The following is a 16082-nucleotide window of genomic DNA, read 5'->3' as shown; positions in this document are numbered from 1 at the left end:
ATTTCATCATTTCTCCTGAATTTCTAAAGGTAAATCCTATGAGAATGAAACAGAGATATATTCATTAGGATCTGGAAAAAGAAGGGTGACTTTTTTTTTTCCCCTAATTAACTGCCCCAGGGAATAGCTCTACCAGTTAGTGAGGAGCACAGCTCCTGTAGTGTGCCTTTGTGACTCAGGAACAGTAGATATAGAGGCTCTAAGCTACAAATCAAATAGTGAAAATCCTCTTAACCGAACACACCCTTGGGCTTCACATAGAATAAGGCCTTGCAGGAATCATAAGCAGAAATAGTTGGAATTTTTTTGCTGAGGCAGAGTTTTGCTGGAAATGCTTACGTCTCAGAACCGAAGTGCCTCATGGAGGGAAGTTGGTTTCTGAAAACTTCTTCAGAAACATGAGGAGAGGCTCCCAGTGATGCCCCTGCTTTCCCAGCAGCAGGAACCCAGATCCCCAGTGCCTTCCTGTCCCTGCCTTCTTTTGCAGTAATTTGCTGCTTCACATCACTGGAAACCTGTCAGGCCGTCACTGCTCTACAGGTAGACATGTACTGTAAAGGCACCAATATCTCATTTAACCAGAGCAGTTTTGCTGTAGTAATATGTGTTTCATATAAAACTGGCTCCACAGATGAATGTCATAATACTCTAGACACAGCCCACAAATCCCAAAGCCACAAAATGGTTTTACAATGCTACGAATTGGGGTTTATAGCTCTGACTGTCCCTTTGATTGATTTTTCCATGTTTGAACCAGGGGCTATAGAGAGTTTTAAGTTTCAGCTGTGATGGGTTGTTGTGTATTTTTATTTTGTTTACTGGTAAAATATTTTTATAATATATCATTGACTCTTCCCTGTTTTTTTAATGTGAAAAGATCGAGATTGACCACTAACCTGTCTTCTCTCAAACAACTTGGCAGTTGGAGTACACTTAGTACTAAACAACCTTTTATTCTGTTCTAGATTGAAATTCTTTGTTGCAGAAAAGAATGGCAGTTGTCACTTAGACATACTGCAATGAGCCTTTTTGCTTTCTTTAAACAGGAAGGATAAGGGTTTGTTTCTTGCTTCTTCTGGAGAATCTTAGCAGAACCATAAGTTGAAAGCCAGGCCCATCTACTCTTAAGTAATGGATTCTAGTGCAGTGAAAACCACTGGACATACATAACCTCACCAGGTAATTTCCAACTTAGCTTGAAAGAAGTAGCAGGTGATGAAATGTGGGCGTCTGAGCTCCCATAACCAGCGATACCACAAGATTAAGTACTGCATAAGCATGAAAAATGATGGGTCTCCAAGGGCCCTGTCCACATACTTTGCTTTGGGTACACACTTCAGAGTACCTGTCTCGGCTGGAAATAGTGCATAGGACTAAACAATTCCTTATCACTTTGTGCATAGATTGTCAGAGGACCCTAAAACCTGGGAAAGAAATTACTGAGGGTGAAAAGAGCAAAATTAGCCTAACAAAATATGCCTAGTATATAATGTTCACTTTGAATATGACTTGAAAAACAATAAAAAGTCACTTTTAATATGAATTATTCATTTCAGAGAATATTACAGCTGTTGCTGACTAGCCCTATACAGAAGATTAATCAGATTAAGACTGTGGTACTGACTGATTCTGTTATTAGCAGAGTTTCCTGGGGCTACGTGGCACCAGCATGCTAATATTTTGATAAGAAAGAGTAAATACAAATCAATATGGTGGAAAGAGATGGACAGTAATAGGCTTGCTCTTTATTGCTAAAATCCAGAAAATCTATTTGCCTTTCATAGAACTTTCAGAGTAATAACAGGTATAAGATGCTTCGCTAATGTGCCTATGGCAAATCATGAGTTAGAAAAGATTTTCATGGCAATTAGGTAAGGGAAAACAATACTCAAAAGTAGCGTTATCTTTCCATTCACTTCTGCTGAGTTGTGGTAACTTTCCATTCATTTGTGCTGAGTTTTAAGCCAGCAAATCCTGGCACACATTTGCATTAATGTCCAGCAGTTTATAGAGAGATAAGAATGCAGCAAGATAAAGGTGAGATATTAAGAGATAAATAGAAAGTAAATGGACTGTCAAGAAATGTGGTTTAACCCAGGCAATTATAATTTCCATGCAGTGTTATCACTCTAATGCCTGCATGCTATAAACTCATGTTTGCTTTTCTTTATTGTTTGTAAAATATCCTAATCCATTATCTTATCCCTGCTATCACTGTTTTACCCAGAGAAAACAATATTTAAAGGTATTTCCTTCTCTTTATTGAAAGTATCCATAAACTGGATGGTTAAAATAAAATACTTCAAAGTTAAAGTAGTTTGACTTTCAGGGATGCAGTGTATGCCAGTATGTGCTTTTAATTAAGGAAAGGTCTACAGTGATGGTGGAAGGTCAAGCCAGTAAGCTAAATGAAAACTGTAACTCTGCAGCCTCACAGGGTTCCCTGAAAATGTAATAAAAAGGCAGTCAGAATTGACATGATTTAGTTGGCTTTTTTACTAAGATAATAAAATGCCTTATAAGGAACTATTAAACATAAGGTAAGGAACAAAGACCTAACAATGAGTAGCTGAAGCTGTAGAAGGAAGGTGAAGGTTGGTGAGTTAATGGTGAGGGTTCAGCTCCGCTGCCATGTGTTAGGAAATAACAGTTAGAAGTGGGGAGGGAAGAAGCTTCTAGGCGACTGCTCCTCCCTGAGGAGAGACCTGCTGCCCCGTCCCGGCTGACTGTCACCCAGTCTGAGCTCTGAGGGGGTCTCAACGCCAGGGTGAGGCTGGATCAGATTTGGGGCTCATTCACCCCCCAAAGCCCTTCCGTTTTGTACCAAGTATTGTAAAAAATGATTGAAGGAGGCGGCCTCCAACGTTCATCCCCAGTCTGCAGGGTGCAAGGGCAATTCAAGCTCACTCTGGCCCTTGGAAGTAGCAAGATCAAGTCTTTGCGCTTAGATTTTTGTGTGATAAGTTATTCAGATTCCTCCTTTCATGACATGTTACATTAAATATATGTGGGGAAAAAGTTAAAATTTGCAAGAAATATAATGGAAAGATCGTTACCAGGAAACATAAAACCCACTGCAAAATGATGAGTTTTTGACTGTGGAGGTAAATTGCTCTTTAATTAAAGAGGAATCATCCCAGAGCAAGTAGAGTCACCTCAAGCAAATTAAAATAATTTGGAATGAGGCAAAATGAATACTTCGTACATGACACTGGAGGTTTGGAGTGCTGAATGGTTTAATGTCCCAGTGGTTTAAAAGAGCAAATTCTACAGCTGCTTCTCTAAGCAGAAAAACTCCACCTTATTGCTTTATGATGCTGCATTTTAAAATTGAGGCACCAAGGGGATTTAGATTATGGTCTGTGACAGACTGTGTTCGCGGTGCTTTGACACTCCCTTCCACTTCTCCCTCCCTACAGAAAGAGAGCAGTTGGTAACTGAAAAGTAAACATGTGCAAAAAATGAACATTTTTCCATGTAGCAGATAGTTTGCCTTACTACATTGCTCTAACATTGACCTTGTCATGGGGTTTTCCGGTTTATTTGGTCAGTTCTTCCAATTGTGCTGTGGATGGATAGTCCATAAAATTCAGAAAAGTAGTTTTGTAGAGAAGAAAAGTTTTATGGCAAGGAACACCTCATGAAAAGAATGAAACAGGAAAAATAAACATGCAAAATCTATATGAACTTTCCAAAAACTTTCATTAAAGATTTTAGTGAGTTTTACTTTATAAAATGGTTTTCCGATAGGAAGCCTCACTGTCTAGGTCATTGGAGTCGTGCTCTTCCATGGACCAAGCTTGTACATCCATCCTGAGGACCCTGCTGCCCGGAGAGAGCCCTGCGCGGTCTCCCTGGAGCGCTGGAAGGGACGCGCACCAGGCAGGCAGCCATTAAAGAATATCTCTTACTGAAGAGCCTGACTTCCTTATGGAGTCGACAGAGGGCAGAAAGGAATCTCCAAGGGTTGCCGGAGAGCACTTGAATTAGCAGGGCAGAGTCAGGGGCGAATATCCCTCAACACTCTCTAATATATTGCTCAGTACTATTTTCTGTTATATTAATCAGCAATGAAAACCCATTTAGCTGAAAATATAAAATTGACTTTGGTCCAGGAAAACAGAATAGGCATGTGTTGATGAACAGGTTTTTTTTAGACTGTAACTCTGCTTTTTCTGCATATCAGTATATTATAATATTTCATTTGAAATCCACTGTAGTAATCGGTGTGGATAGGGGTGCATTCTTGCCCCTCTTGTACATGTTCCTCTCCCACTAATTTTAATTTACTCATGCGAATAGTCTCCTTATTCTGTAGGGATGACAACACCTCCACCTCTTCCTGATTTGTATTCTATTCCTGTAGCAATTTAATTCATTATCCTATTGACTTTCTCCTCTGAAGCTGAACATTAATCTGAAGGTTATAGAGATTTTACTAAACCACCCTTCCATTAGACATGTGTTCCCTCATCTGGTACTTTCCTTAGAGGCTTATTTTTCAACATTAATAAGCACTAGAGTACAGTAAACTTATCTTCTGGCTGAAATACTTAAATATGACCCGTATCGTTTCCAATAAAGTCTCCAAAATGTAACACAGATGGCCTGTGGCATTTCCAACCTCCTCCTGCACAGCCCTCGCGGGCAGGACTGCCAGCCTTGTGAGGTAAGGGCAGCGATAAATATTTGAATCACTTGTATAAATGCAGTTATGAAAAAGTGAGATATTGCTGTCCTCTGTGCTCAGTGACACACTGATTTAATAGTTCATTCTTATTGAAAGAATGGACTGTGGGCTGCCGTGTTTTAGGTGATGAGCTAGGCTAGAATCCAAAATCTCACTGACAATCCTTACATAGGGACCAAAACAGCAAAACCCACCTGGGAGAGGATCCGAAATACAGGCAAATGCAGGAGCCTCTGTGCAGAAAACAGACCTATTCAGGGCCTATTCAGACCACACAACCATCCTAAGTGTACAGGAGGTCTCAGTGACACAGTTGTCATTTCCAATTTGAAAATTCGGAATAGTCTTGTTTTTCTAATTCTTCAGCAGACTGGATTAAATTACTCTGGTCAACCTGATGTTTCTCATAGGCTGTATATCTGATCGTCTGCCTTCTAAAAATACCAGAAGCTGGATTTGCAGCACTGATCTCTGATAAGTAATCCTTTACTATCGCTACAAGGTCCCTGCTCACACAGAGCATGTCTGCAGCTAGAGAGGGTTCCACAGCGGGCAGAAGGCTGCTATTTCAGAATTTTCAAGGCCTTCATCTCCCCAAATTTCTTTTATTTTACTCGATTTTCTTTGCACGTTTTAGTGGTAGCCAAAATAAATATGAGTTTCAAGCTGTGTGCATAGCTTGCAATATGTGTTCATTTATGTAGATACCGTTCCAGCTTTCATTATATTTCATATGTAGAGGAGGAAATGATTGTGTGTTTTTATCATCTGTCAATGGGTTTTTGAAGGGCCACTTGAGTGAGCAGAGACTTCAGCATCTTTTTCTACCTTCTGGACTATAGCTCCTGTGTGAGAGGGCAGCCTTTGAGGCTGTGAAAAGGAAACTCCAAATAATTGAGCTCCATGGTTTTCCACCTCTGTATATATGAGGCTACTGCAATGCCCAGCCAAAAAGCAGGTTGGAGGCTCTGCTGCATCAGGTTTTTCATTTTTTTCATTTTTTTTTTTAAAGTACAGATTTTTATGGCTTTACTACATGGCAAAGATAAAGGGCCCCGTTTTCAGCATGAGCCTTTTGGAGGCTCAGGTGCCTTTATTTTAACAGGTAGATGGGGCCACTGTATTTTATGCTGCTTCTGTTTGCAGGAAGACAGCGCTTTTCCTTAAATGATACAGACTCCGAGGTCTTAGAAACCGTTTTGCTTAAAGACATTAAGTAACAGACACAAATGATTGGTGTCTTAGTTGGGGGCTTTGCTTGATCCAAGATTTTATTTAATCATCATAATGCAATACGATATTTATGCAAAGAGTGGAGAATTGGACATACTCAAGTACGTATCAGAGGGACAAGCAAAGGCTTCATTTATTTATTTAAACATTCTAAATCCTTCCTTTTTTTCCCATGTTAACAGTGCCAACCATATTGATGACAAAATAATCTGATACATACTTGCAAAGCCCTTACATTCAGACTTTTCAAGCATTAGTTCTCAGTTATTCTGGCTACTAAAGCGATAATTAGGAGCTAAAAACTAACTAGATTATTGTAGAGCGCTCTCTTGACAGCCTTTAACACCTAGTTAAATGCTAAAGGCTGGAAATTACAAGTCTCAGTATTACTCAGCCATAGCCATTTTGAAACGGTTTGCTCTTCCCCACTTGTTTATTCATGCTATGGTGCTCTCTGCCTTGCTCTGAATATCCACCCACTCACGGAGCATCTTCCCAAGGCATGAAAGGGGATCCTGAGAACATAGCTCTTGCTTAGTGCAGGTGTCAGGTTGGATTTCCAGGTGTGTAAAGAATGCTGTAGCTGATGTACGATACTTTGGGGCTGTTTTAACAACTGCCCTGCTTGCATGAAAATTTAATTTAGGTCTGTTTGAACTGATGTAATGAGTTGCTTGTGCTGTGCAGGAAAAGGATTGTCCTCTCTTCCTGCCTCCCCGGCATCCTCTTGTCTGCACTGTGTTGGCTCTAAAATACATTGGAGACCACAGTAAAAGAGAGGGCAGAAATGGATGGGAGGGCAGAGGAGTGGAGTGGGAATGAGTGGGATCTACTGGCATGGGTCACCCTTACTGGGGAGCCTCAGGCTTAGGAATTGTTTTCACAGCAGAACAGAGGACTCACTAACCCCCTTGCTGGTTTATCTAACACCAGTAAGAGCAGCATTATTAATGCAGTGTTGTGGGCTGCAGCAAACCATTAGCCATCGCTGTAGTCCTGGAAGGGGTTTTTCTGTTGCTAACAGCTGTGCTGGCCTATACTATGATTGCATTTTTATTTTGATGAGTGAAGGCGAATCTAAGCAATTCTGTTAGAATGTACTTCTTAAAAAAAATCCAGATTATATTAGCTAGAGTACTTTTCTTGGTATAATTTCCTGAGGAAAACAAGGCAAAGTTGATAAAGGGACTTCCATGCCTTGACAATGAAGTTTTAGCCTACTGTTAGTGTAAAACACAAAAAAAAAATGAGGAGCAGCTCTGCAAGTCAAGTCCATGTCTGTCATGATTTTTGTAGCCTTGAGAATGAGTGTAAATCTTTCCCAGCTTTGCCAACACAGGTTTAGCTCTGCTAATGTTAGTGAAATCTGAATATAATCCCAAACTTCCCTGAGCACAAATAAGTATATGGTGGTATTTTATTTTTCTTTATCCCATCTCCCTTGACATCTTTACCCAGTACTGAAGTAACAGCAGCAAGCAGCAACACTCTTTAAAGCATTATGTTGCCTTATAAAGTCATGTACTCGATCATAAAGCCAGTTAAGTTGTCTGTGGTTTTCTTATTATAGCTGCTAGGAGCTGTAAACTTTATATCTTGCAGTGCTCAGAACGTATCGAAAGTCACTTATTTGTAAGGACAGCATGTCTGGGGGTGGCTCTTTACCCCAGGGCCACGTCAGCTGTTGTCCTTGGCTGAGAAGTTGTCCCATGCCGCTCAGCGTGGCGGGCTGGACTCTGTGCTTGTGCTTTGGAACCAGTTGGGGCTGCATGAGGAAGCCGAACTGTACACACACAGGTTCCCACCAGTAACTACTACTTGACCTAATTGGAACTTAACTCTATTGACTGTTGCTCTTTTGTAAATCTGATTAAGAAAGCAAAGACCTTATTTATTAAAGCACGCTTAACTTTCCTCCGTTAAAGGAGTAACATGTCGTATGTTCACTTAGTACAGAATTTAAGCAGTGCAAGCAGATGTCAGTTGCATAAGACATGAATAATTTCATGAAAAAGCTGCCACTGGCTATATTATACATCTATGCAGCTTATAAAACAAAGCAAATGATTACCGTCAATTATAGTAACATCATTTGACAACTCTGCAATTAATTTGCTAGTCTTTGATAACTGTTATTGCACAAAGCCAAAGAAAATGCCATGCATTAACTGAGTCATCAGCAGAGTCTCTGATAGATGGTACAGATGGTAATGTGATTATTCATCCCCAGCAAAATAAAGAAGTGCTTTGTTACAGAAAACTATTTGTTTTGGTGTTCTAAAACAATAGTAACAAGATACCTAGAGTATCTTAAAAATAGCCCCCACAGTAATATACGGTTCTTCAGCAACATTATTACATTTGTTAAGATTTGTGGAGTGTACTAGACGACTCACAGATGTGACACAAGCTAATGGAGGGTGGGGAGGATGAAAACTCAGGCCTCCCTTCTACATACAAATGGTTCTGTGTAAAAAGAATGGAAAGATTCTGCTTTGCCTACCAGGAAGTCTAGAAAAAATATTCCAATATCTATGAGGCTGTGGTCTTTATCCAGCAAAAGTAGCGGGCAGTCCCACAGTAGACATCAAGATAATTAAATTTTGGTCTTTTCTAGCATGATTATAAATGTTGTATGTAAAAATACGCAACAGGCAGTGATCCTATGGGGTTTTGCTTCTAGCATTTATTACTTGAGCAGCCATTAGACTTCTGTGGAACCATCTCTAAAGTTTCAGCTCGCCTTAGCGTGAGGCAGTATGAACAGTGGGAGGCATTAGGAATGAGCAATAAAAATAGCACCTTTATAAGAACTAGAGAACTATAATAACCTTCAATATTACTTTGAGGTTAATCTTGTATTTGTGTTTACTGAGTGTGTAAAAGACCACTCGTATGGTCCTTGCTCACTTTGTAAGTAGCTCAAGTGTGAAGGCGCGGTGTCTGCCTGTGCCATACAGTAAGTGTGGTGGTTTCATTCTCAGGTGTGTCATACACTTATGTTTAGCAATGCAGAAAAGAGTTTCAGGCTCTTCAGAATAGATAAAGGAAAACAATTTTTATGAGTACAAATTAGTTTGCAAAACCTTCAGGCAGAAATGGAAAGTGATTATTTTCTATTGGTTAATTTGGAAATCCAAACATGTGGACCTACCTCCCCAGAGAAGGCCTGTCCGTTGAGGAGGTGCTCGGATCCCTGGCTGTCTTCACTTCCAAAGTGTAGCCGGATTTCTTCTAAGCGGTGGCTGTAAGTCATCGGCCCTCCGGAGATGTTAACCAAATGCTCTTTGTCTAGTCGTAGAGAAACATGTCTCCCTGTGTTATACATTGTCCCACTGACCTAAACAGAATGGGGGAGAAAATGTTTATTTCAAAATCATTTTTAAGTCCTAGAAACAGGTTATACGCACCTCAAGCTTTTACTCCTTATATACCTTCATTTAAACACAGCGATGCATCTCCTTGTGAGATGGAATACACAACCTGAGGTTATACTTCAAATTCTGCTTTGAATTTTATACTTTATATTCAGATATTTGCTAAATTTGTATGTACATATCTTAGCCAGAGGCACATGGTTAACACAATGAAAGGAATTACTATACTTCTAAATAAGTCAGCCTTTAGAATATTCTTTATGCAAGTGTTGAATAATGGCCTCATTACAAAATTTCTGCACTGAAAATGAGAACATTTCAGCTAGCATAAATTATTTAACTATGCTTTAACAAACCTCAGATTTAACTTTTTTCCTTCTTGTAATATTTATAATGAAGTTATCCAGAAGTGAAGGTGCTGCAAAAGCAGACAGATAATTATTCATAAATAGGAATCCCTTCTACTACTGGAGCTTCTGGTAAAACTGATAAAACTGATTTATAGCAGTTGCTATAATGAAAAAGAAAACAAAGGTGGATTTTTTTCCATATAGATTATAATTTTGTCATATTTTCCCACTGTCATAGGAAAAGCTCCTATATAGTAAGAGAGTCCTAAATTTGTGTCATTATAAAGAGAAATATGCCAGTTTGAGTTAAAAATAGAATTGTGGTTGGTGTAAAAACATTCTGCATGGTTACAAATGGCACACTTGAATAACATTAATTTACTTTAAGAAGAGGAAGTGTACAAATATTATGCTTAGTTGCACTTCAGTTTAAAATTAAAGACATGACTGTTATGCATTATATCCTATACTGCATCAGTAGTATAGTAATTAACATTGCTGCAGTGTCGTTTTATCTGTAATACTAATTACTGAGTTTAAATGACCTATTTTGTTGCATAGTATGTTGTAAAAAGTTACACTGCACAGACTGTGCAATAGAACTAAATGAGATTAAATAGTTTTGCGATTGTTGTGGGGGTTTTTAACTTTGATACAGATGTTCTTTTTTTGTTTATTCCAATTTAAAATAAGCAGCAATAAATTACTTATGAAAAGCAATAAACACAAATATTACTATTCATTTGAGATAAAACACAGTAATCTTATAAATGCTCCTTAGTTTTCTGCTTGACTTGGCTTCTGTAGTAATTGAATACGTACCCAATTTAGTTTATTGGGTGGAAGAAGGTCAGTTTATTGATTTCAGTTTCAGTACACTGCATATGAATGACATAAAATTGCTAATCTAACAATTGTAATTTAAAAACAAATAAGGGAAAATGATTAAAAGCCTCTTACTCACATTTGGAAGCTCACGCTTCACTGAACACTCAGTTAAATTTAGCAACGGTGCAAAATATTCAGAATCCATTTTCTTACTCAAATTGGTCCAAACCTCAAATTAGGTTACCATTATTTTTTCTCTCAAGGTAAAAGTGACTCAAATAACCCCTAATGTGACTCAAATAACTCTCTGTAGAGCAAATGTGGGAAATGAAAAGAGGCAAATTCATGAACAGTAGTAACATTTGTCTTTCTAATTTTTGCACTCATAAAAATGCAGTGCTTGTGTTGACTGTTTTAAAACCAAAATTCCCTTTGTAAGGGCAGATAAAGAGCCCTGGTAATGAAGGAATCATCGTGTCTCCCTTCTGACCCGCAGGGAGGGACTGAAGGGAGACCCGGAACAGCTTTTACGAGGACACACGGACCACGAAGGACAAAATCCAAGATCTTCAATGGCAAAAATGTAAGTTCTACCCACTTTAATTGCCTTTTTAGGTTTATGTGAAGAGCTAATTTTTCTGCTAAGAACAGGTAAAGAGTAACCTCAAATAGCAGTCTAGATGCTGGACCAAACTGGTCCTGACACATCTCTGCCCATTTCTTTTCTTGAGAGTGTCAACATAAACTACTGATGTAATGCAGCTTTTAATGGTCATTTCTTCTCAAACACATTTTTGGACATCAGACTGAGATGGGTTTATGGAAGGCAAAGTTGCATGTGGTGGGTTCAGTCACAGAAGTCAATTAGCGATATTTTCTCTATTTTGTTCATTCTTTGTAAGATACGCAACGTAAGATGTGGTACCATATGGGAAAGATGTTGACTCTGCTTAATGTAGTCAACAATATCTGCCAGTCCAGAAAACTGTGTTTATTTTTATATATTTCTTTGAATTGGATATAATGTTATAGGGTCATGTAGAAGAACAGTAGGGTAGATCTATTGAAGTCTATATAACTATTTCCTTAATGTGTCAAACTAGTCTTCTCATGAAGTCCTTCACGGTCATGGCCATTGTGCTGCTGCTTGCTGTCCTGTCAAGTAAGGTTTTTGTTCTCTGTTCCTGTTTGACTTGGAAGTTGCATAAAGATGAAAACATAGCAAACAAGCTCTGGGAAGAAAAGAACACTAAATCTCATCCGCGTTCTCAAAAGGATCAATACTCACTGTGTCTTATGCACTAGAAATAAGATTGCAATAAGGGAAAAAATGTTTAAAACATCAGTAAGAGCCTGTCTGAGAAAACAGTGAAGTCCAACATCTTCTAAGTTAGCAATCGTACCACTTTCTTAGTTGACCTCATTTTCTCTCATATATTCGGAAGTGCTTCCAAATAGGCAATTTTATATATGTCAGAATCCCCAGGCAGATAAAGCATGTTGAGGGGCTTCAACCTTAATGGTGGAATATTTCAACTTTGGTAGGTTTTAATTAAATTATTAACATATTCCTGATGTAGTTATTTTCTATTTAATCTCATTCATTTTAATTCTTGCTTCACAGACCTTTGTGCACACAATTCCCCAGCAGCATTATTCTCTCTCTTTATCTTGATGCAAGACAGCCACATAAGCACATGCTGCTAATATAGTCTATACTACTAATATATTCTATACTACATTTTTAAATAAGATCTCATTGCGTTTGCTGTTCTTGAGTATAACTTGCTGGTCCTGTGATCACAGAAACGTCCAAGCTTTGCTCTTCAAAAGATGGAACACAAGCATAACTAATGTATAACTAATGAACACATACTCTTTGATCCATATTTATTTTGAAATTCAACATATTCTTGTGACCATTAGAATAAAAATCCTGAAACAATATTTTTAGTGTTGTTCTTTAGCTGTGACATTTTGAAAGCATGTGGGTTGTGTATTGGTTTATTGTATGTGTTCTTTGCCTAGTCTTCCACAACTAGTCATAACTGAAACTTTTGTCAGAAGATATTTTGCAGCTTAAGTCTTTGCATGATGGTCTGTGTTACATTAGCTTTCCAAAATTTTAGCTGGGAAAGTGGCAGAAAAAGATATCTGTTGAGCAGCAAGGCCAGACTGGCGCGGAAGGAGCAGGCGAGCCGAGGTGGCTGCTCGGCCTCTCCCTCCCCGCCTTATTGAGCAGCTGGCTGGTGTAGGGCAGGCTCTCAGCTTCCTAGGGGCCTTTACAAAATAGTGAAATAGTGGCCCCGTTAGCATTTGGATTTATTCTGGTGAGAGGTCTGAGGATCAGTTCCAAGAACATTTTTTAGCTTGTATCAGTACCTGCCAGTGGAGCAGCACTGAGTGTAAGGAACCAAGAAAATCAATTGCGAATGGCTGCCTGCTGCGGTGTCCTTGGATCTTATCTGCAGTATTAGATGTTTCTTTCTTTACGATGAAAATAGATACAGTCCAAAGAAGGCCTCGCACTGCATGGGGAAGCAAATCACCAAGGGCTGCAGAGTGTTTTAACGGTGTCACAATGCCCCAGTTTTGCCTCCTGCAATAACCAGGTTTCTGTCAGCTGCCACGTGGCTTCCACGTTCCCCATGCGGGCAGCGCCGGCCTTGGCCCTGCATTGGCTTTTAGTGCCACTTGCATCGTCATTAACTTTGGTGTCTGCCAGGCTGTATCAGCATCGGGAGAGCAGCACTTGTCTGCCGGGTGCAGCATGCAGCGTCAGTGACCTTTAAGGTGTCACTTGCCTTTTGCTCAACCTGTGGCCTTGGGAGGTTCATGGAAGGGCTAGTGCCCCATTGAAACACCAAAATATTAATAGTAATATTAAACTATTCCTAGTCTTTGCCACGCAGGAGTCTCAAACTGTTTCACAAATGTGCAAATAAATCTGCACTTCTCTTTTCTCTCACTGAGGTAGGTAACCATTAGTGCCAGGGCTGCTTTGTTTTCTTCCTTACATTTGCACAGGATTGTCCTGGGCAAAAATTGGATGCTGTGGTTTTCCCAGTCCCCCCAGGCATGTTCCTTTCATTTCTTGTTTTGATGATGTTGTTCATAGTCTCTCAACCCAGCCATATTCTGTGATATAAAGTAATATCCTCATTGATTTGAACTGATTGATTGCAAGTCACTTATATCTCTCTTGTGCCAAGCAGAGACTGGGTTTACAGATGGAGTGTACAGAGACTTCAGGGCAAGGCTGAATTGGAAATCTGACTTCGGGGAAGGGAAATAAGCCTGACACCAACCTAGAATTGTAAATGTGTCCTGGTAAGGCAGAGAACTGCCTAGTTCTCAACAGCAGAATTACACCCCCTTGGTTCAAAGCAATGGTTAGACAAGAACATGCATTTTCTTAATATTGCTCTTATGGCATCCTATTAGTTTTAGAAGTACTTTTATTAGTCTGTCTTGATGTCCTAGCTGTTGTTAACAGGAGACCTAAGCTGGAAAATAAAGGGATGTTTCAGCATTATTCTTCTAAGGTATTTAACAGTTGTTAAAGAAGAGTATAACTGAGCTTTAATGTCTTCCCTTGGGGAAGACATTGATATAATTAAATATGAGAAAGTTGTTCTATAGATTTTCCAAACTATAACAATATTTGAGAGCTCCATCCTGGTCCATCAGTGTTTCTGCATGTGCGTGCACATGTACACGTAGGCATGCACACAGGTTTTATTTTTTTTACTGCTTTTTTTTACTTATGATTCAATTTTATTTAAGTTCATTTAGGGAGTCTTTATTCATTCTAACAGTTACTTTTCATACTTTTTCTTGCTTACATCTTTAAGCCTATCATGTGCAGCAGTTCATAAGGAAACAGCAGAAATGCATCATTTTCAGAGTTATCTTTGCACCAGGCAGCATCCCTCTGCCCCTGCAGCGCTCAGGTTTGCCTGAATAGATAGGAATATACAGGCTCAAGTCACTCCATGCCCTGCTCGACATTTAAGATAAATTTCAGGCCTGTTCCATGCACCTTTTCGTTGCTGTCAGCAGAGAGCAGTGTTGGCCCATCGCGCACCCCTCACCTCCACCCTCTGGCACCTTTCTCGGCCAGGAAGAACGTGAAAACTGATCCTTTTTTTATATAAGCGCCACCGCTGCAGTCTGTGGCTGCAGGTTGTGGAGAGGCGGCTGCCGGGTCTGACCCCTGTGCCCAGTTGCTCCTCTCGAGCTGCTCAGCGGGCGCCCGTGGCCATCGGATAAGCTGAGCGCCTGTTCCGGCAAGAACCAGGAGCGAAGGTTGGGTTAAAAACAAAAAAAGGAAAATTAAATAAAACTCTAGCGTTATGATACAGTGCAGCTTCCTGGGAGGGAGCTGCAATATAATTGCCAAGCTTTGAAGAACACCAGGCCTCATCATCAATATTTGATTAAACCAGGCCTGTGTGAAAAATGTAAAGTGTAAGAGATAAGTGTAAGGATTAAAATAATCCTTTCATCTTGTTAGCTCAAAAGTTTTAAAATGGAAATGATGTTAATGAGTACAATTAATCCATTTACCTGCCTACTGTAATGTGTCATGTTTCAGCATATGGTAAGACATAATTTCTTCATTTTTCAAGCACCATTTTAAGTGAGAACCTTTCCCATCCGTTATTCTACAGTTTTGTCTGTTTTCTTCCTTAAGCAACTCATCTGTAAGAAACTTGGAGACAACTTCATAAATTAAATATTCAAGCTTGCTGGCTAATGAGCACAATATGTCAATTTTGTGTGATCAAAATAATGTACTTCAATAATGTATACACAACTCTGCACCAAAAATATAACTTTAATAGAGGACCTGTAGGGTCATGGGTAGCCCGAGATAATTGCATGCCACAGGATGTGAAGGAATAGAAGTGCTCCTGGTATATTGGTAATACCCCACAGAGTCTATATGCCACATGCTGCCTTTTAGGGATAATAAAGCACTTTTCCATTACTGCATTAATGCAATGAGTCTTGCTCGTTAGTAAGTATGAAGGCTAGAGCAGATGTGGTAAAAGTTACAGTGCCTATCATTAATTTAGGGCGTTGTGTGTTCATAATTTTTTAAAAATGTGTTATTGAAATAGGCAGAAATACTGGCTTTCTTGGCTGGGCAGAGGATTGGCATGAAGACAGCAGGCTCATCCCTCATGCACCTCCTGTGTCTAGGGAGCAACACGCCTAGAGGCTGAGACTTTCCATTGGGGGTTAAAAAAGGCATCATTAAAAACATTTTGCTGTAGGAAAGGACAGTGAATCTCAACATCCATCGTCTGCTGCGTAGTATCTTGAAACTTAACCTGATTATTTGCAGGCAAATTTATATATGAAGGAAGAACATGCGGAAATAAATGACGTAGCAAAATAACTTCGAAAGTTTTCTTTACCTGCAGAAGAATTGTACAGGATCAGGGCAAACAGCAAGTCCTTTCCTAGCACACAGAGGAGCATTAATCGGACTTCCCTTCAGCCAGGTAAAAGGGTAAAGAGATTATGTCAAATTCCAAGTTATATTTGGCTGTGTTTAGTACAGGGCACAGGCTACGTCCTGAGATCCCTCGCAGT

General features: G+C 39.5%; 1 protein-coding gene across 1 annotated transcript in view; it reads right to left on the bottom strand.

The window, feature by feature from the left end:
- Positions 1 to 16082, bottom strand: part of CA10 (carbonic anhydrase 10 (inactive)) — a 149621-nt gene that overhangs the window by 24109 nt on the left and 109430 nt on the right. The window contains exon 4 of the mRNA XM_088535912.1: positions 9078 to 9263. Within this exon, the coding sequence (XP_088392038.1) occupies positions 9078 to 9263 (186 nt within the window). The remainder of the gene's footprint in view (positions 1 to 9077; positions 9264 to 16082) is intronic.

Source organism: Tinamus guttatus, unplaced genomic scaffold (assembly GCF_059628265.1).
Source record: "Tinamus guttatus ecotype Peru unplaced genomic scaffold, ASM5962826v1 Tinamus_guttatus_pri_ptg000649l, whole genome shotgun sequence".
NCBI classification, from domain to species: Eukaryota; Metazoa; Chordata; class Aves; order Tinamiformes; family Tinamidae; genus Tinamus; species Tinamus guttatus.
The sequence above is the reverse complement of the archived record's forward strand: the minus strand, read 5'-3'. Positions and strand labels throughout refer to the sequence as shown.